The 20426-nt window shown below is 35.1% G+C and overlaps 1 protein-coding gene across 32 annotated transcripts in view; it reads left to right on the top strand.

Moving 5' to 3' along the window:
* RBFOX1 (RNA binding fox-1 homolog 1) overlaps nucleotides 1–20426 on the top strand; it is a 1074031-nt gene that overhangs the window by 804077 nt on the left and 249528 nt on the right. The window contains exon 1 of one of the 32 annotated variants that reach the window (XM_051631821.1): nucleotides 12744–13379. The exons of 29 other annotated variants lie outside the window; for them this stretch is intronic. In XM_051631821.1, the coding sequence (XP_051487781.1) occupies nucleotides 13236–13379 (144 nt within the window). In that variant the 5' untranslated portion in view covers nucleotides 12744–13235. Of the gene's footprint in view, nucleotides 1–12743; nucleotides 13380–19254; nucleotides 19320–20426 lie in introns of those variants that run through there. 2 more of the 32 variants (XM_051631824.1, XM_051631840.1) reach the window with 2 other exon arrangements.

The raw sequence follows: 20426 nt of genomic DNA, 5'->3' as shown, positions 1-20426 counted from the left end.
TTGTTTTCATTCACATAATCATTATCAAGCATTAGAAGGCCTAGCTTTTTATTAACATGATAGATGGATCGATATTTCACAGCTTATTTTTTGAAAGAATAATTTTGTTTTTCAAAATTCACCTTTGTAACGAAGGCAGCATGACCTGCTTCACACAGACAAGCTACCTTTTGGAGTATAGTATTTTAGAGAGAGAGCAGTTTTTGGCAGTGTCTTTTCCAGCCTCTTATGTAGCAGTATCAAATCAAATCTTAGTCCATGTAACTTGCTGCTGTATTGTTTAACTGAATATAATTTCATACCCTCTGCAAGATTTTTTAGGATTTTTACACTTCCCCGATAAGAATCTGTTAATGAAAGATAACCATTTGGGATTTAGTGTAGAAAATCAACTCCACTTGCAAGCACTGACATGTTATTCAGGCTGGATCTTTTTTTTTTTTTTTTTTTTCCTTCAGTCTTTTTCTATGACATGGGAAAAATTGCTGTAACATTTTATGAAATACTGTGCCACATGCACATAAAAATATATCACAGTTGGCATATCTGTAATTTAGTTGTAAGTATGAAATTCCTATTAGGAATCTATGTATCGTATTAGCAAAACAGTATCTATCCTGTACTATATTATTTTTGTAACCTGGTAGCTAGATATGAAATGGATTCCAAAGGTCATAGTTGGCATCATATTGAGAATTACTTCATCATATTTTTCTTCCTGTCACTGACCTCAGCTCTCTCCAGCCCTACATTGCAGCATGTGTGAAAACCTTCTAATATGTTTGTGCAGTTTCATTTTTTAAACCTACAGTGAATAAAGTTGTTTTCAGACTGCATATCAGTATTTTTGTGGGGGTGGCACTAAAATAATCAAGTATTTGATTATTTGGGATCACTACATTTATTATATTAAATGTATTTGTCTTTTTTTTTCTTCAGATTGTATCTCACAGTTATTGAAATTATATTAACAAATATATAAAAATTACTATATATAATGTATATAGTATATTAATAGAATAATAATATAATACTATAACATAATATATAATAATATAATATGATAATGTTGAAACTCATGTTGAACTTCTCATCTACTACCACCCCCAAGTCCTTTTTCTTGGGATTGCAGTCTAGCCATTCTCCCCCCAGCCTGTATTTGGGCCTGGGGTTACAGGACCTTGCACTTGGCCTTGTTGAACTTCATGAAGCTGGCATTGGCCCACCTCTCCAGCCTGTCAAGGTCCCTTTGGATTTGTATGTGCTGAAGAGAAAAGAAGCTTCTAGATATTTGTTGTTGTTTCAAAACAAAAGAACATGAATTTATTTGGAAATAAAGTTATGTGTTTGATATACAACACAAGAAGTACAATCAGAATGGTGCTTTGGATGGTGTTGGAAGATTTGTATGTTTTTTAAGGAGCAAAAGTCCTTTCATAGAGTATAAATTCATAAGAAAAACAGTGTTTATAGTTAAGTTCAAGCACAGAGACTAAGAAGGACATTCTGGTCATATCATATACTGTAAGGAAGAATGTCTCCTCCAGTAAAACTCAGAAAAGTGTTTCATATAGCGCTGTACAATGCAGATGTGAAGAATAATTTATTTTTGAGAGGTTCCCATTTCCTATAAAGAAATACCTTGCTAACCATACTTCTATTATCTAATAGTAAGCTTAATTGATAATTTCATGAGCTGTTCATTGGTAATTTCAGGAATTATTAGAAGAATCTAAGTTACATATGTTTATTCATTAAATAAAATAGTTTAAAATGTATTTGGTAAAATTTCCAATGTCCTGAGTTATGTGAGATCAAACATTAATGAATTTATTTTTAGTCTGTATTTGTTAAATTTTATGAATGTTATGTTGATCTACATATATATATATGTATATATATACATATTTTAGAAATATTCTTTATTATCTGAGCCTTCATGTCAACTTGCTATTTTTTACCAAATTTAAGCTTTCGTATAGAGAAAAACACTTCTGTTATTCTCCTCCTCCTCTGCAGGCCACCTTCCCCCACCCTCTGCCTGCACTTATTTTTTCCCCACTATAATATGAAGCTTAACAGAGTTGTCTATTAACATTGAAATATTATGGCAAATGCAAACGTGTTTGCCTGTAAGTTGGCACTTGGTAATAAATTTTGTTTTCTGCTGCTTCTTTTCAAGTTGGATTTTTCCTAGTTGTATTCTTGATTTGGAATGTCAGCCTCAGTGTGAACTATCTTTTGCATCCTTTGTATCCTTTAGAGCATCAAGAACATAATCAGGAGATAGGGAAGCGCAAACTGGGGACTATCACTCACATTTTGTAATTATTTCCAGTTTTATAATTATTACCAGTCCAGGCTAACCCTTCAGATGTATTACAGATTTTAGAGGGAAGTAAAACTTCCTGGGAAAGGGATAACTTAGAAAGGAAAGAAAGCTACTCTCACTTGAGATACGCTTGCAGCCGCCAGAAAGGCTCACAATCTTAAGTTTTCTTGTAATTGTTGCTAGCAGGCTAAGAAAACAGAAGAGAATCACCGAGTATATTGACAGTACTGCATGATCTTTATGTAGTGAAGAAAAAAATGTGTGTATGTATGTGTCTCCTAGGATTATTTTATTATATAGAATTATATTGTGCATGTGTGTGCATATATATGTATACACAAACAGAAGTAATTAACAATTGGAATTTGATGTATTTCTAAATACTGTTATGAGTGCCAGGGCTCTCTAACTTACAGAAATAATAACAGGAAAATCACTTGAGATCACCTTTTGGATCACTATCATGTTTTAGCAATCAGTAAGAGTCATCCTGGTGCCATGCAATAAGGAAATACATCATGCTTTCCCCAGACTTATCTGTCATGGTACTAAATGTGTGTTGGAAAAAAATACTGAGAGATTTAATAATAATCAAAAAGCTATACAATGAAATTAAAACCGACCCTACAGAAAATGGGCACTAAGTTCTTCCTATCTGATCCTTTTGGTTGAATTCCATGTGATCAGAAATCTTGCATCATAAAGACTAAAGTTCAAGGCTTCTTACTTGGCGGCAAGGACTATCACCAAGAAAGGCATTCATTATTAATGATGAAACCAAAAAGCTGTATCATTTTTCATCTTACACAGGGAGGAAAAGGACAAAGAGGCATCAAAACATTAAACTGTGTAGCTAACCTATTCTGTCCTCCCTAAGCCATAGTAATGTGATATATGCAGGCAGAGACAACGCATACTGCCAAAACATGCATATTTGTCATGTATACAGCTTTCCTTGTTGGCTATCCTAGTGAAAGGCAATATTTGTTTAAACAGGAAAATGAATGTATTTTCCAGCTATGAATTTTGTGTCAGGGCACCCATGTTCAATGAAATCTGTCTCAGTTCCTGGGTGTTTTCTTCATAATTACATAGATAATGTACATTTTTGCTTTTGAGGTAGGTTCAATAATCTGAGTTCCTATACAGATTAGTTATTTTGTTACAGGTTAATTATCTGGGTTTGTAGTTAATATAATTTGAATACTTCACTCTGTTCTGAACTACAATAAAATCATATGAATACATATTTATTTCTTTAATGGAGGAAAATATTGTGTTTAATAAATGTGTTTATTTGCCTGTTATTTTAGTCTTGAAAATCATGATGACTTTTCAGCAATATGTTCTTAAATATTTAAGTAAGAATGATGAGGAAATGAAAACACACCTGGACTTTTTGTTAAACAAATTTATTTCAGAATTGGTGGTGTGAATCAGGTGTAAATGATCATCCAGTTCTGGTATTGCCCCTTATTTTAGTAATATTTTATTGCAAAGACTAATCAAATTAGGATATTTGATGTATTTTTACTTGAAAAGTATCACCAAATCCTTGAGAAAAATGTATCTGTTAACATATCTGGAGCACTGCAGGTGTTTTGCGTTCAGAGAGCCCAGGACTGCATTCGCATGGTGTAAAGACTTCTAGTTTATATCTGTGTGGCACACAGTAAATGGAGGATGGAACAATACTACAGGGGTTTTTTTTACAATTTGTTATTTTTAGTCTAGCTGGTGATTTTATTTTATCTTGCTTTTATTTTTCTGCTGTTTTGTTTATCTGTGGGATCTTGAAGTTGCCATGTCTGGAGATTACAACTGAGTCTTTGCATGTGATTTTATTCTTAACTATTCTGTATTCCACTGGAGACATTTCAGATGTTTGGTATCTTACCTTTGTATTGACATGTAAGATTCTTACACCCCAGCAACATTTCTTATCAAAATTGGTGAATGCAATTTTGGTACTAGTAATATTGACTTCTAGTAAAAATGCAAGATCCAATACTCAAACTGCATCTATTATACACACAATGTGGCTGATTCAGTAAGATCCATGCTACATCTTAATAAGGGTTAAGATTGTCTCTGGAGCAGAGAGGTTATTATGTACACAGTGAGGTATGGTCTGTCTCTTCAAATTCACTTTCAGGTAACTGCATGGCACTAAACATTTGTAATTAGGTGTGAAGCCCTTTGTGTGTAGGTCACCTGGCTTATGTTGACTGAGACCTGATGTTTGTACCTGATGACTGTTTAGTGGCCTGGATGAAATTCATGCCTAGTCTTAGTTAGTGTCCTGCAGCAGAGGTTTTTTCAGCACAATTGGTACCAGTGATGGCAGGGTTAGGAGGGAGGCCAAAGGTTTGAACAGGCATCCAGAATGGGCTAAGGAGTTGTTTGGAGAGGCAGTCCTTACAGGTCAGAGCTGATGTAAATACATGGAATCATTAGAACTTATTGTAGACTGTGTCAGGTGTAAGGAAGAACAGGTGCATTAGGGATTTTTACATGAGGTAGGCACTTTGTGGATATAGTAACATTACTTAAAGAAAATGTGAGTTACTTTTGAAGTCTTAGCCCTGTATTGCTTTGAATGGCTACTTAAAAAACTTGTATCTACATTGTCAGTCCCCCACCCCTTCATTTAAATACAGTAATTTACTAATTAATAAGGTTATCAGTTTGCTATGTTATTTTCTTCCTTGTTTGAGCAGAAATTAATCATGGAGAAGTCTCTTTTCAGAGTATTCATGGAAAGGTGTCTATGCTCTGTAAGCGCTACTGAGAGGAAGGTCCAAGGTTACCCATACTAGCATTAACTTAGTTGTGTGGCCTGATAATAGTACTGCTTCTGCTCCTTTTCTGCTCTTGCGATGTAGGTGTAGAAGCCTGTCATAGCAGACAAGTTTAGTTTGGTGGGTGAAGCTAGAAAATGCAAGGCTGGAGGTTTAAGTCAGGGCAAAATGCTTCTCTGTGTGTATGAACAATTAGATACTATACTAAGGCAAAATACAAGGATTCAGGGGAAAAAATGGTTAGGGAAAAAGTGACTGCTTCTTTCAAAACAGTCAGAATTAACTGGAAAAAAAGAAGAGGGACAATATTGACTCTGAGTATAAAATTGAACTTTCTCAGTCCATATTTCAAAGCTTAATGAGCAGGATGATGTAGGCAGCTTTGTATCAATTCCATTGGCAAAGCTGTTTTTTTTTGCCAAAGTGTGTAATTCTGCAATGGTGATGTAGAGCCAAAATCCTTAAGTTAAATAAAACCAAAACAGCCAACACTTGTCCTAGATTCTGGCATAGGACGGAGGCTGGGTCATGACATCTGATGTCCTTCTGCTGGAATGGTCTTTTGGAGAGTGTGTAGCTGACTACTTCCAAAAGCCTTGGTACTGCTTCAGTAGAGACTGAAGCTCAAAGCTACCCTGTCTTCCTTTTTAATTCTCCTGAGCTGCATCTTCATCTCTTTGGATAGAGATGAGTATTTAACCAGAGCCCTTTGGGTTTGGCCATAAGAATTTGACCATGTTTAGTTGACAGATTGAAATCCACAAGAAAGAATTAGAGATGAAGGGCTAGAGTCATTGAGCTAAGTTGAAAACTGACTTAGTCAATCTTATGGGGTAATGTGGAAATTATTAGGAATATTTTGAGGCTTACTGGTAGATGATGATAAGTGAAGTCCTCGAGAGAGCTGTGGAGGGTGTTGTTCATTGCACTGGTGGAATCACATACAGGGCAGGCTGGAAACTGTAAGTAGAGGATGGGAAGTGGAGACTTAGAGATTCAGCTTCAGTTAATGGAGGATTTGTTGGTTTGATACAGAAGCGTGTTAATATTTAGCGGTCATACATTAAAATGAGCTGCTGCATTGTAGACGAAGTCTGGTGGATTTAGGTTCAAGCAGCATATGGATGAGAGATCCAGGCATAGACAATATAGTAAGTGATTTCATTGTAGAAGGGAACTGTGCTGATGTCCAGTTAATTCCTACAGAGAAAATAGACAATCTTTACATAAAAGTATGCCTAATCTATCACTTATTCTTCTATTGAAAACCGACTTTCTTTTAATTGTTAAGAGATGAATAATCTTTCACAAAACCCTAAAACTTCAGTGAGATGTGTTTATGTTGCCCTATTATGTATATTTACAGTTGCATTTGTTGGGTTTTGGTGGGGTTTTAAAACTTTTATTACTATTACATGAAAAAAAGCTCTAAATGAATGTGCTCCAGCTCCTTACTTCACACTTATAGTTAAATTCTTTCTCATGATTTCCTAACAGCAGCCAAGTGTGAGAGGTGGTGGTGCAAAGCAAGAAGCAAAAGTTGTGGCAAATTTTTTTTGATGAATAAATTTCTATGAAAATTTAGTTTAAAACAAGTATATTTAATGTGAACAAAATAGAGATGGTTTTACTGCAGGTGACTTATGTTTGTAAAAAATACGAAAACGGAATTTTGTATGGCATCAAATTTGGGTGAAATATCTATAGTATGTACCTGCTATTCAAATGCTCTCTTTCTCCTAAGTGAGACATAGTGAACAGCCCACAGTGGCATCAGGCAAGGCAGGCCTCATCACTTCAGATAAACCTCTAGACTGACTTTGTTTCTGAGTAGTTTGTAGCCCTCCCATTCTACATACTGAAGCTTTAAGCTACTTAAAAGGTGTACACACTTAGCGCTCATTAATTTTGTATAAATTGAGTTAATTTTCTAAGGATCGTATTGTCGTGTCTTTTCCTCTGGAATTATGGGAAGAATATGATAGGGAAAACATGTGAAACACTAGTGTCTTCCTGCAAACATTACAATATTAAGAATTAACAAAATGGTAATTATTCTATCTGGACACTTCTGTCAAGGTGGTTCTTTGGTGAAGTAGGCTTATTACCAGTGTGTCAGATTTAAAGAATCTTGGCATATGTCTGTTTGAAAAAGTTTTTTTAGTGTTCTGCCAGTAGTGTATGGTGCGTGAGAGTACCCTGTGCTCCTGAAAACAAAATGTTGCAGTGTCTGCACTACCTTTGTGCTAGGTGAGGTGACAAAAGGTTTTGCTGCCCTGATTTCTATTTATCCTTCTTGGTTCTGCTTTTCTTTGCTTTTTGAATTTGTACTCTAAAGGTAACAGTTTAGATAAAGTTGCCTTTGGTGTGGGATATTTTGTTTTGGGTTTTTTTGTTATTGTTGTTTGTTTGTTTTTTTTCCCCTAAAAATGTAATAGCATATCATCCTAAGCTTTCCTAAATCAGAGCTGCTACACTTACTGCATCCTGCTCTGAATAGTGCACCATTGCCTTTGTTCTGGCAATGCTGCTTGTGCCACTGGAGCACGAGTGCTTTCTGCAATCTTTTCCTGCTTCAGTTATCAGCCATACTGGCGTTACAGTTGTCTGGTGGCTGCATCATTTGTGCCAGTGCTGGCGTAAAAGGTGGATGGGAACACACAGATGGAAAAGAGCAAAGACAATGGCGATCCCAAAGTAATTCAACGTGCTTTGGAACCTCATCCTGTGCCTTCAGCACACTAATGTGGTGAGGTGTAGGCACAAGTTTTGGAGACAGAAGTCTTCTGATAAAATATGTTTTTTCTACCCTTTATTTACTATACCAATCGCGCAGCAGATTCAGTTACACCATCAAAAATCGGGTACAGCTCATTGTTTCTGAATAACCGGTTTAAGTTCAGATTGTTATAACCTGCGTCTCCACTAGATGGAGTTCCCGGTATAGCTGTGCTCGGATCGCCGGCACAGAAAACCTTCCCAGTGGAGAGCGGGTCGCGGGTGTGACGGGAGAAAGAGGACTCGTAGGCTTGGATGCTAGCCTTGCTTTCTACAGTGGAAAATCACGAGTAAATCTACTGAGTTTTTAAGAGATACAGTGGTGTAAACTCGCATAAAATTGAATCAAGATGAGGTTGTTAGGCCTGTCGTCTTTCCATCCTCCCCTCGGCCCTGCCCCTTCCTTTCTACAGAATATCTAGGTACTCTAGGCCAGTAAAATAATACCTGTCAAGGAACATACATCTTCTGTTTGCAAGTGTCTCTAACTCTTTAAGGGCTAAACAGTTTTATTTATTTATGTGAATTTATTTATTTATTTTACCATCACCTCCACATCCCAAACACATTGATGGGAATAAGGGCTATTGGCTTCTTATGTTGTAAAAAATCTAGATGGTTAATGGTGAATGCATATGAAAGATTTATTAAGTGGTGCTGAAGAGGTTAACTGTACTACAGCCTTTGTAGACACTGGGTATGAAATACTGAAGAAGTCAATGGACATAACATAGTGCTTAACAGAAACAGAAAATTAGTGATTTTTATTTGCCTGAGGTAAGGACAAGCCTCTGTAATGTCTTGATCTTTGTGCAAAGACCTAGTAAAGAAGAGCAATCTTAACAGAAACCTAAAATTAGAAATGGGGATTTTCATGACAAGGAAATATCACCGGATGAATGTGTTCCGTTAATTGAAAATAGAGGGAAACCTTTTATTTAGTCTTTTTGACAAAGCAAGTTATTTAAAAACATCAGGGGTATTTTCCTAGTTTATGTTAAAAGTAACCCCACCTTAACACACATAGATAATAAAATACAATAGTATGTGGAATAAAGGAAAATATATTAATGCTTTCTAGTAATTTGTCAAAATATGTTAATGAAGCATTCTGGTTTTAATCTTTTAATATGCTGCTTTTCATGATTTGAAGTCCTAGGAGCTATTTTTAACATGAAGTTAGAAAACAAGTATTTAGAGAAAGGACATGCCTGAATTATTTTTTACCACATCACCCATTTTATACTCACATGGATATTTTTTAATGTAATTCTGATTTTTTTTTTTAAAACGCTTGATGGCTGGAGGAATATAATCTTTATATTACTGTATCTCTTCTATATGTGTAAACTTGTTGGTGTAGGGTTCTACTGGGACAAGTTTGAGGTGTAAAATGGTGTGTGGTCTTGCAGGTGATCTCTTTCAGATCTTTTTTTACTTAATGAGAAATGTTTGCTGGATTAGGCAGCCTGCTGTTCTAAAGATTAGTATTTGGGTTGAATATTTGTAAATGTGGAATTTGGGCTGAAGTGCTGAGAAATAGATTTTGGTTACCAGATCACACCAAACTGAGTGGATAATATTAAATGAAACATGTTTTAGTAAATAAACAAATGCATGGTGAGAGGTTTTTTACTTGTGTGTCAGCTGTCTGAGAAATGCTGTTGGTTCTTTTTGCTTCATTTCAGAAGTTCTTTGATGTCATGTTTTTATTTGATTATCCAAAATTGGTCAACACTTTGCTCTTGGTATTTTTTAAATGGCTGTCTCATGGGATGTGGGGAGAGACTGTGTTATCTGCAAGTTCTCTGCCAGTGCTAGGTACCATGACCCTGATGATCCAAGCAGGTTGAAAATGGGAGTGTTGCCTCTCATGGCAATTTTACCCTCAGAGACGCTGATTTGGGGGGGTTTAGATTGACAGCCTCCTTTTGTTTTGAAAAAGGTTTGTACTTGTTGTTAATTGATATCTAATTTAGAGTATCAGCAGCTGAGTGAGGGTTAACTGAGTTCAGTTGCTGACCCAACCGAGCAGCACTGAGGCAACTGGAAGAAGTCTTATTCTGTACATAATGTGGGCTTTGCAGTTGCACACTTTTATTTTTGTGGAATAAGAGACAAATCAAGTTATTAATAATTTGCAGATGAGATATTGTTGGGGCATATGCTGTTCTGTGAAATTTCATAGTAATTGCAGCAATACTGTCACCAGGCATGAGGACAGAAGGTCAGATTATGTACAGTCATCCACGTACCTTTGGCAAATCTGTGGTGGTACTTACTGTATATATAGCCATACCTTGGAATGTAGTTATGATTGATGGGTTGGGTTTGGTAGAACATTGTGTATAAACAAGGAAATGGCTTTAAAGAAGAGACATTGATTTTATTTTTACAAAAATAAAACACATTTTGTTACTTTTTTTTCTTTTTCACATGACGAGTTATCCTTGGAAAGGATAAAAACCGGTAAAGCCTTTTCCTTGCATCTCTTGAAGTAGGATATATCAGTCTAAAGAATATTGTTTCTTTTTTAGGTCTCCTATACTACTGAATTCTGTATGTTTATCAATTGTTTCTCTGCATATAGATCTTTTGGATAGTTAAAGCATTGATGTTGTTATTTTCATTATATGAATATATAACTGCAAGGCATCAATAGTATTTGGGGGTCATGTTTTTTGTAAGCTGAAATGTATGAAAATAAAGGGTAAAATTTATTTTCACAGTCAGTATTAGCTTCTTTTCCACTACTGAATTCTCTTGAAGCAATTGTTCAACATACTGCTTTTAAGAATGTAATCTGTTTTATGGATGTCCTTTAGCTGTAAAAAAGTGCAGTAGGCAGAAGAAACTTTGCTTGTCCATCTCCATGTTCCAGAACTTCACTTTGGGAAATTGGATAGACTTAAATAGTTCCAAACAGTTTGGCTAGGAAGCATGCTGCCTTAGAATTTGACATGACATGGAACGAGTTGGTTATTTGCCTCCTTACATAACGTATTTGTTTTTCATTAAACATTCTGATAAGGTCTTATTAAAGTACCATGTATTATTTATGGCATTTCATATGAAAATGAGCTGAAGGGAAAATTCTATCAGCTTAGGGCTTTTGCAGAATAAGAGCTTTTTTGTGCTAGAAATAAAAAAAGAATGAAGAAAAGCATGACATACTCTTGTCAGAACAGGAGACTGCTCAAGGCAGAGAGAAAGAATGAAAAAAGGAGAAAGGGCATAGAGAGAGTTCAGATCTCCTTCTTCTTCTCTCTCTCTTGTTCTGTAGTGTGTGGGGGATTTTTTTGTTGATGATTTGGGGTTTTTAATTTATTTGATTTGGGGTTTTTTTTGGTGGGGTTTTTTTGGTGATAATCTGAGCTGTTCTGTATCTGGGCTGTTCTAGTATATCTGTCCATGATAAACTGCAAAAGCATGGATGTTTCCTAAGCCCAGACCAATCCCTGTGTTGTAAGTTTGTGCATGATTGTTTTGGTGTTGATTGCCGAGTTCTAAATATATTGGTTTTGTTGCATTGACTGCTTTTGAGAAAGAAAATTATGTAATAACTGAATCTGCTGGAAAATTTTCGGGTTTGCATGAAGAAGACTTTGTGGATCTAAATCAGTCTCTGAAGCTTGTGTGGGTGCAGGTATGTGTGCGCATACGTAGAATGAAAAATATTTTATTAATACAGAGCCTGAGTTGCAGTGACATGTTATGTATCTTTCCAGTTAAGTGGGGACGATTATTTATTTTTAAGGGTAGATCTTGGTAACAAAGTAATTATGCCTTTGATTAAATAGTCTTTCTTCATATACGAGTTATTTATTTATTATTGCTCATGTTAAATTCTTGATCTGAGATGTGATTTTGTGGGAGTTAGATATTCTATGTAATAGGTAATTTTAAATTTTTCTGTAGAGTCTTTTTAAAAGAAATCTTTTCAAAACCTCAGATGGTGCTTTGAGGTTTAACCTTCTTTCCTGAGGAATTAATATTTAATTCATTTGTCAAATTCTAATTAAAAATAGTAGTTTTTTCTGTTATACTGGAGTTGTATCTAAGGAAAAAAAAGAAGAGACCTATAATATAGGACTTCAAGGACAAGCTGTAATATAAATTATTTGATTTGCGGGTCACATCCTACTTTATTACATAAAGACTAACTAGATCTAGTAATGAATAATTATTACTCCATAAAATAAAGGGGAGTGGGAGGGAGGTTGGGGGAAGAAAAAGCTCACAAGTGTGGAATACTAATTTGAGGTATCACTCTCAAAGTAAAAAGTAAACATTAAATTCTGGAAATTGCAAATGTAATCTTTCCATGTAACGTGATAGGGCAGTCCTTTGTAATAGATTGTCTAGCTGTCAAATAAATTTGAAATTTTGGATGAGATGAGTTTTATACCAATTTTAAGATGCAGTCTTCATCCAAGCCTTCTCCCTTCCCCCCCCCCCCTTCCTCCCCCCCCCAGTTAAATAGACACAGTGTGCCATAGAATTTTGTTTCATTCCTAGTGTTTCTGCTGCAGTGGTTACACAGATATTTCACAGTTTCACTGTAATGCTTTTATAGGCTTCTCTGGAAAACTAGATGGTGGATGAAATGTAGGTAGAAAATTAATTTGTATTTCAAGAAAGCTCATTTACTGATAGAATTGTGTATTTGCTGAAATCCCCTTGACTAACCAAGATTCTTACCCTTTCCCCACTTTGTGCCTCATAGTTTTGTTCTTAGAAGGGGAAAGCCCTTTTTATGTCAGGTGTGAGTCCTGGGAGGGGAAAAAAAAAAAAAGTGTGTTTATGTGTGCGTGCAGAATCATAACAGGCATTCAGTCCCAGCTGGGCAATGACACTAATTGCCCAGATCTCATGGATGCCTGTGATGCAGCGCGCTCACTTTCTCTCCTTCCCTATCCTCTCTAGGGATTTTTAAAATGCAGTATTTGAATTTTGGTGAGTGGTAAAGACCCTGCCCTAGGACCCATTTGACAAATGAGAAGCTGTGCAGCATCAGCACCAGCCGACTGAGCCTCACTGAGTCAATCTCGCTCTCTACTAGTCAGCAGCTACTGTTGTGAGACAAGCTTCAGCCTCTCTGTCATTGAGGAAGTTCCATTTGCTCATCAATAGGCTGCAGGCTGTGTCTTCTTTTTTTTCCTCTCGGTTAAAAAATCGTAGTTTAAATCTACCAAGTTGCCTTAGCTGACAAATGAATGTAGGGATCTAGTGCTGGGGGGAAAAAAAGGCATTCAAGAAATACTGTTTCTTAAATAATCAAAAGGGAAAAAAACGTAGTGACAAGATAGGACAAACGTGCTTGCATGCAAGCCCCCTCACTTGTTCTACGTAGACTTCAGAGCAACACCATGCAGCATCCCCTTACGGGTGCAACCTGCGTGGCACTGCCGAATGTGGGCATGTGTCCCCAGCTCTCCTGTGCCTTGACTTTTATGTACTTACAGCAGGTAAGTTTGCTTAACTTTTTCTTTTCCTCTAGTGCCTGTTTTGTCAGCATCATTTGGGGGATTTGTAATCTTGGATATATTTTTGTGTGAATAGACTGTATAAATGTCGCCCAGTGTGTGGAGTGAATGTTGTGCCTGCACTTAAGAATGGTGAGAGTGAGTAGAAAATATGTTTTAACAGAGCAGCAAGCCTTTGCATATATATTTTTTGCGATGTTTTTATTGATGCTGTTTATAGTTATTTAACACAGTACTTTGACTGCATTTCTTGTGGATACTGTAGCAGAGTTTCAGCAATAAAGGACTGCTCTTTATTCACTTGCAAGCTAAAATTATACTTTTAATGTAAATGTGCCCAATGGCAATTTTGCTTAAGCCTTCTTTGAAGATAGAAATTTTAGTCTGTGTTAAAACATGCTGCTGATTAAAACCAAGCTGATTTTAGTTCACAAAAAGAAAAAAAGATCTATAAAGCTGTATCTGTGCAGAATTAATACTTCTATCACTGAAGTATATCAGAAAGGGTTTTAAAATGTTCTGTTACCAGCAAAATTATATCAATTTCTAGTACATTTTTAAGGTGTGTTTTTTTTTTAAAAAAAAAAACTAATTTAAAATAATGTTTCTACTATGTTTTTTTTTAATATATATCCACTCCTCTCCCTCCCCATGTTATTTACTAGTTGATACTCTCTCTCTGTTATAACATGAAATAAATAAGTGGTTAATAACACATCATTTTTTAAACTAGTATTTTGGAATCATCATTGTGTTCTGTTTCTCTGTTTTATATCTGAGTCCACCATTATAGTCATCTAGTAATTATGTAGAGCCAAGACAGAAATATGTTATCATGCAAAAATGATTAATCTTGTTTATTCTGTCACTTTCTGCTGAAACTTCAGGAGAAAAAATTCTTGTGCTTACTGTAACAAATAGGGACATTTCTTCCAACTTCCACTACAATAGTTTATAGGCATATTGGCTTTCATGAAACAATCCCTAACTTTATTTCTGTATTTAAAAATTCCTCTAAGATGTTTTACAGTATTTCTTTTTGATCATAAAGATTAAATAGAATAGATTTAAAGCTTTTATATTTATTTCAGAATGTTTTCTGTTATTTCTGAAACAGAACAGAACTCAAGTATTTGCAGGATATAAACCCTTCTGTAGCTTTTTAAAATTTTCATTCAATAATGTAGTATAAACCATTTTTGACTTACAGCATGGGAGTGCATAATAAAAGATTCTTGGATACGCCCAAGATTATACATGTATGTGGAAGGGATTAATATCTCTGCAATTAAAATTTGCATCAGATAGATATGATGTCTTTAACATTTAAGTAAATTGCATGTCATAATTAAAATGTGTGTTCTTAGTAGTTCTGTGTTCTGGGTATGTTTTGGAAATGACATTTCTAGATCAATTTTTATGACCCATTGTGAGTTGTGCACTTACTAGTTGTATACAAAATGTACTCCTGTATTTTGTTGGATTTGTTCTTTTGAGTTTGCCAAACAACAATTTGAATGTTGAAAAGCTAGATTTTGAAAGGAAATATATGAGTCAAGGTGAGAGGTCAACATGACCACACAGGGAGATGATAAAGGATAACAGAAAGATGAGGTTAGGTGCTGTAATAACCTTCCTGTGTGAACTATTGCAGTATCATTATGCAAACACATCCATAGTATGGCACTGCTTTAAGGTTTAAGAAACTGCAACCACAATGATTACTTTAAAATAGTGAATTCAATTCCGTCTATTCCATTTGAGAGAAAGATGAGAAGTGATTGCTAATGCACTTCACAAAGTGCTATATCTACTGGATAATTTTTAACTCTTTAAGTGGATTAACTGCCACACTGAAAGTTTTGAGGTGTTTTTTGTTTGTTTGTTTGGGTTTTTTTAAGTGTTGGCTTTCTTGTCTGGTTAATCCTGTTGTCAGTTTAGAATCATTCTGCCTTTCCTAGTCACAATTTTACATAGGTTAAAAAGTAATCTGAATTCCTCATGCTAATTGTGGTACTTTCAAAATATTGTGCTTGTTGCTTCTTTTGATTGCTGATTGGAATTCTATTTATTTTGGATACCTTGAGAGTCCGATAATTGTCATCTTAATTCAGATATGACTTATTTAATGTATTTGAACAAGTATTTCTTTAGAAACATTACTTTATGTCAAAATTATTCAGGCAGAAATATAGTATTTTGGTGACATTACTTTAAAAGCTGATGTTACGTTTCTGGTTTTAAATAGGAAAGAATAAGAAGTATTTTCTGTTTTTGAAAAACATTATTAAACTTTTACCATGACATTCTACTTGAGGTTTTTTCTGTTTTGTTTGGTTTGGTTTTTTTCCCCCATATCTGATAATTTCTAACAAACTGACAAAAATACCTGTGTTTTGTATGTTTAGTGCAGATATTACTGTTTCAGTGAAACTGTCAAACTGTAAATGTTTTTCTCCCCCTATAAAGTTGTCTACCGATCTTAAATACTGGTAACCTAACAGCTTTATCTGGCAACTTAATAACTAGTGATTCTCCCCCTGTCTGTGGACCCTATGAGCAGCATTATATAGACATTATGTGAACCTATCTGGTAGATTTATTGTTTTTTCCTCTAAAAATTGCCTTTTGATGTGTCTGCTTACTTTCACCTCAATTAAAATGAATGCAGGGCTCTCACAGTTTTTAAATCTTACCATGTCTTTAGAATCTATTAAAAAAATACTCCCTATTTTTGTGTGTATTTGCTAAATACACTACTATTCTGTCACATTTAACTTTTCTAATTGGATATTATGTCTTTCCTGAGAGCCTATACAAGTCATTACATTCTTATCAAGATGGGCAAACTAGTTTTTGTGCCAATAAATATTTATGTAGCCATGAGGATGGTGTTTTCCTGTAGAGCTGGATTAATCTTTTGGGAAAAATCTGTGCTTTGGTAGTAATTAAAAATCGCCTGTTGTTTATTTGCTAAACTAACACCGCTTGGTCATTTTGTTTAGTATATATGGGTAAAATGTTTCCACAGTGTACCCACAGAAGTGCTCTACTACTTTTTTTAGTGTTAGAAACTTAAGTATTATCTTGGATATCTTCTAGACTACACACATGTATAATGTTTTAAGAGCTAAGTGAGGGACAGAATTATTTAAACAGTTTGTGCCTACAGAATACTTTACCTAAAGACACTTAGCGTTTAACTGTTGAAAGTAAAGTTGAAAATTAAGTACAAAGCCCTAGTTCACAGTATAGATTAGCTGTCAATAAGATATTCACTTGAAAAAAAACAACAAAAACTGAAGGATGATTCCAAACTAGTTAAGGTGTTTGAAATTCTTTGAAGTTACCTGGGTGTTCTCTTATGAAGATGCTTCGAACCTTAGATATCCAGAAAGACTTTTCAAACAACATTAAAACCTGAATGACTGTATCAGGGGTAGCAACAAACAAAAGAATGTCATATGGTTTTGATTCGGTAGTTTTAACTGTGTCATTAAAAAGATAGGGAAAATTGCATTTGAGTAGAATTTTACCCAGTGTCAATATTCAAACATAGAAGAAAAGGGAACTCAGATTTGAAGCACACCCTATTATTTGCTAAGATTTTATTGTGTTAGAATCAGCTAAATATATCTTTTTTCTCTTTTCCTCCTTAATATGACATATGCAAGCAATAATTTCTGACCACAAGCTTACATCAAATGCTAATGTAAAATATTTTTTTCAGCAAAATTGTGACTGCCTGTAAATTGGGTTTTAGCATATATTAATGGTGACTTAGTTCTGTTAACTAGTATTGCCTATGATGTAAGTTTGCCTGGATGTGGGGTTATTTAGTTAGTATTTTCTGGGTGAAGTAATGAAGTCAGCTGTTGTTTTCTAGCATCACATAATGTTCTCTGCCATAGTGTACAATGCTGCTGTCATTATTTTAAAATTGGTAATTTATTTTTTTTCTGTTTAATGATGATAGATGTGCTTTATTTTAAACAGTGAATGATTTGTACAAAGGGTAATTCCTCTTAAATGGAGCAATTGCTCATAGTGGACATTCACAGATCGAAAACAATTGAACTGAAACTTCAATATCAACCTTTTCTGTCTTTAACAAGAAAATAGTTCATGGTAAAAACTCTTGTATCAATGATGAAAAGAATCCACCATGAAAACAAAACAAAAACCAACAAACCCTCCATCTGTACCCCAGCTATTCCATTAGTGCTTACATGGTAAATTAGTGTAATTTTATTTGGGCCTTAAGCATTATGACTATGGAGAAAAGCTGAATTCCCCACTCAGTTACTTCTGTCATGCTTCTGGATCTGATGATTTATAGGAGTCTGAAAGACTTTTTATCACATTCTTTCTTCTTGGTTTAATTCAATGTTGACTTATTTGGGAGCATTTTCAGTTGGTGTAGTCAATAGTGTCAATAATGGAATAAGGATTAGAACAGATTATCTTTGTGCTAAAATTGTGTACAGAATTAAATTGGATGAACAATTCCTGGATACAGTTCACCTTTTTCACAGAGTACAAGCACATCAATTGCTGAATACCACAATTGCAGTTACACTTAAAAGTACATGTCTTTTGCATTTTATACTTTAGTGAGTCTTCAAAGGATCAGATATGCTAGTTGAATTCAATAACTGATGTTTTATGGTGACGTTATTTAAAGCTATCACGAGAATGCTGCCTTTCTTTACCTAGTCTGTTTCTAGTACTCTATGGCTCTCCAGTAAAATCAGTTAATCTGACTTCAGCTCATGAAAATTTTAAGCATCTGTTAGCTTCCAATTTGGAGTCTTTGCACAATTTTGTTCCTCAGTCTGCTATTTCATGGCAATTTTCATGTGAGAACATACAACCTCTGCTTATGACTGCATGAGTGAAAAGAAGTCCACGTTACTAATGCTCACTCACCATCTGTTTTTCTTACAGCTGGGCCTTGAATAATTGTCCAGTAGCTGATGGACTGAGGGTAGGCAATCTTTTCAGGGTTTTCTGATTCATTTAACCAGCATCATTGCCCCAAGAGAAACATAGTGCTTGTTTATTCATATGTGTAGGGTAAAAAAGTGTACTTTGTCACATAAATTATTGTACTCCATTAAAACAACAAAAGGATTTACCATACTATGAACTGTATCGTGCGGATGCATTTGCACCTAAGGGGGCAGTATGGCACTCTTCGGGAATTTTAGCATATGCAGGAAACAGACCTTAAAAGGTGGGGTAGTAATTGTTGCATCCAGAAATACTGGTAATGCAGAAGTAAGAAATTGTCTTGATGTGCTGTTTATCTTAATTGAGGTAAATAAGATAATTTGATATTCACCAATAAACTTTGAAGCAGGTATTTGAGACTCCACCCCTGATTCAAGACAAATTTACATGTTTACATATCTTTTGTCTCATGAGAGCTGTTTTGTTTTTTGTGGGTTTGTTTGTTTTTTTCAGAGACTCATGAGAAGTGGCTTAGAGATCAAGTGCTATAGCAGTACTAGTTCTGAATAAGACCTAGTTTGGGGCATTTAACTACAGCATTATCAAGCAAGGTCAATTTTTTTCTTACAATAGCCAGAGGAGGTGCTTTAGTTAAGTACTTCCCTCTTTAAATACTAGAAGAAGAAAAGAAAAAAGCAACCACCACCACCGAAAAAAAACCCCAACAAAACAACAACCCAAAACCCAACCCCAAACAGAAAAAAAAGCCCCAACCAACCAGAATCGGTTCTGAGGGTTTCTTACTGCTTTGGAGTATAAGAGCAAGAGCAGTTGCAAAGGAGCTTTCCTGTGGCAGAAGCAGGTGAATATTTTTGGCTTAGAATAATTGTTTTTATAACTGGGCTCTCTGAACATTTGAAAACACTTCAGCTGAAAAGTGATGGCTGGATTTTCTATTATGAACTCTTAGTAAGTTATCATTATTTGTTGATCTTTGCTAAATATGTATATGGATGGTTATTTTCTGAAAAAGCTACGGGGTGTTATTTTATGCCAACAAAGGTGTGCGCTGGTTATTTCAGCAGGGTTTTTTCTCAGGGCAGCTAGTAGATATTTAATTCAGTTTGTTTAGAAATTTTTTTTAACCACTAGCCATGCAATACTAGACTAAGAAGTTTTTTGGGTTTTAACATGTGTGTTTCTGTAGTGGTAAATAAATACTATAATCATGTTAATATTCTGTTTAAAATATTTTTGAAGTATTTATTAGTATAAATAAAACTGGTGAAATTTGTGATGCTAGAATTTATCACCTTGTTTTATAGAGTTAGAATAATGTTAGTGGAAAGGAGAAGTCAACATCCTCTAAATATCCTTCAAGCTTTTCTCCCTTTTAAAGGTGTATGTGCGATTGATTTATCAGTTCTAAAGTGTGATGTGTAGTACAAGAGCTTTTCTGAGGAGCCCCTGTCATTTCTTTGCTAGCATTTCTCATTTACCTCCGAGTCGCCTAGTGCAGCACCATTGACTTCTTTTACATTTTACTTCTCCTCCTACTCTGTCAGTGCAGCAGCCCAGTGAATTTAATTAGAGAAAATAGCATATCTAATGTCTGTAGTATCCAGAGCAGTTGTAGTTGGGCCTTTGGTCTTTTGCACTATAGCAGGCTCCAGCTGTGGAGAGATCTCACTGTGTTTTGATCCTGCTCTTTTTCATTGTGTTGAACACATGCAGAATCAAAATTAGATACTGTAGTAAGAACTGAAGCATTCAGTGAGTTTTTTAGTTCACAGTGAGTCACTGATTTTTATTTTTTCCTGAGATACAGAACAGAAAGTGTGTGTGTGACTTGAGAGTTGACATACTTAGGAAGTTCAGAGGCTAATGACTAGGAATGCGAGTTCTTTCAACTTAGCCTTCTAGAAACTAATTGCAGGCATTTATTTCTTCACAAACAGGGAGTGATAAAAAGTTTTAAAATGCAAGTTTGTGTTTTCATAATGGCACTGTCTTTCAGAAGACAGTGTGAATTTTAAGTATTTATTTGAAATAAGTTTCAGGAAAAATTACAGAGGG

The sequence above is a fragment of the Apus apus genome, chromosome 14, assembly GCF_020740795.1.
Source record: "Apus apus isolate bApuApu2 chromosome 14, bApuApu2.pri.cur, whole genome shotgun sequence".
Classification (NCBI taxonomy): domain Eukaryota; kingdom Metazoa; phylum Chordata; class Aves; order Apodiformes; family Apodidae; genus Apus; species Apus apus.
The sequence above is the reverse complement of the archived record's forward strand: the minus strand, read 5'-3'. Positions and strand labels throughout refer to the sequence as shown.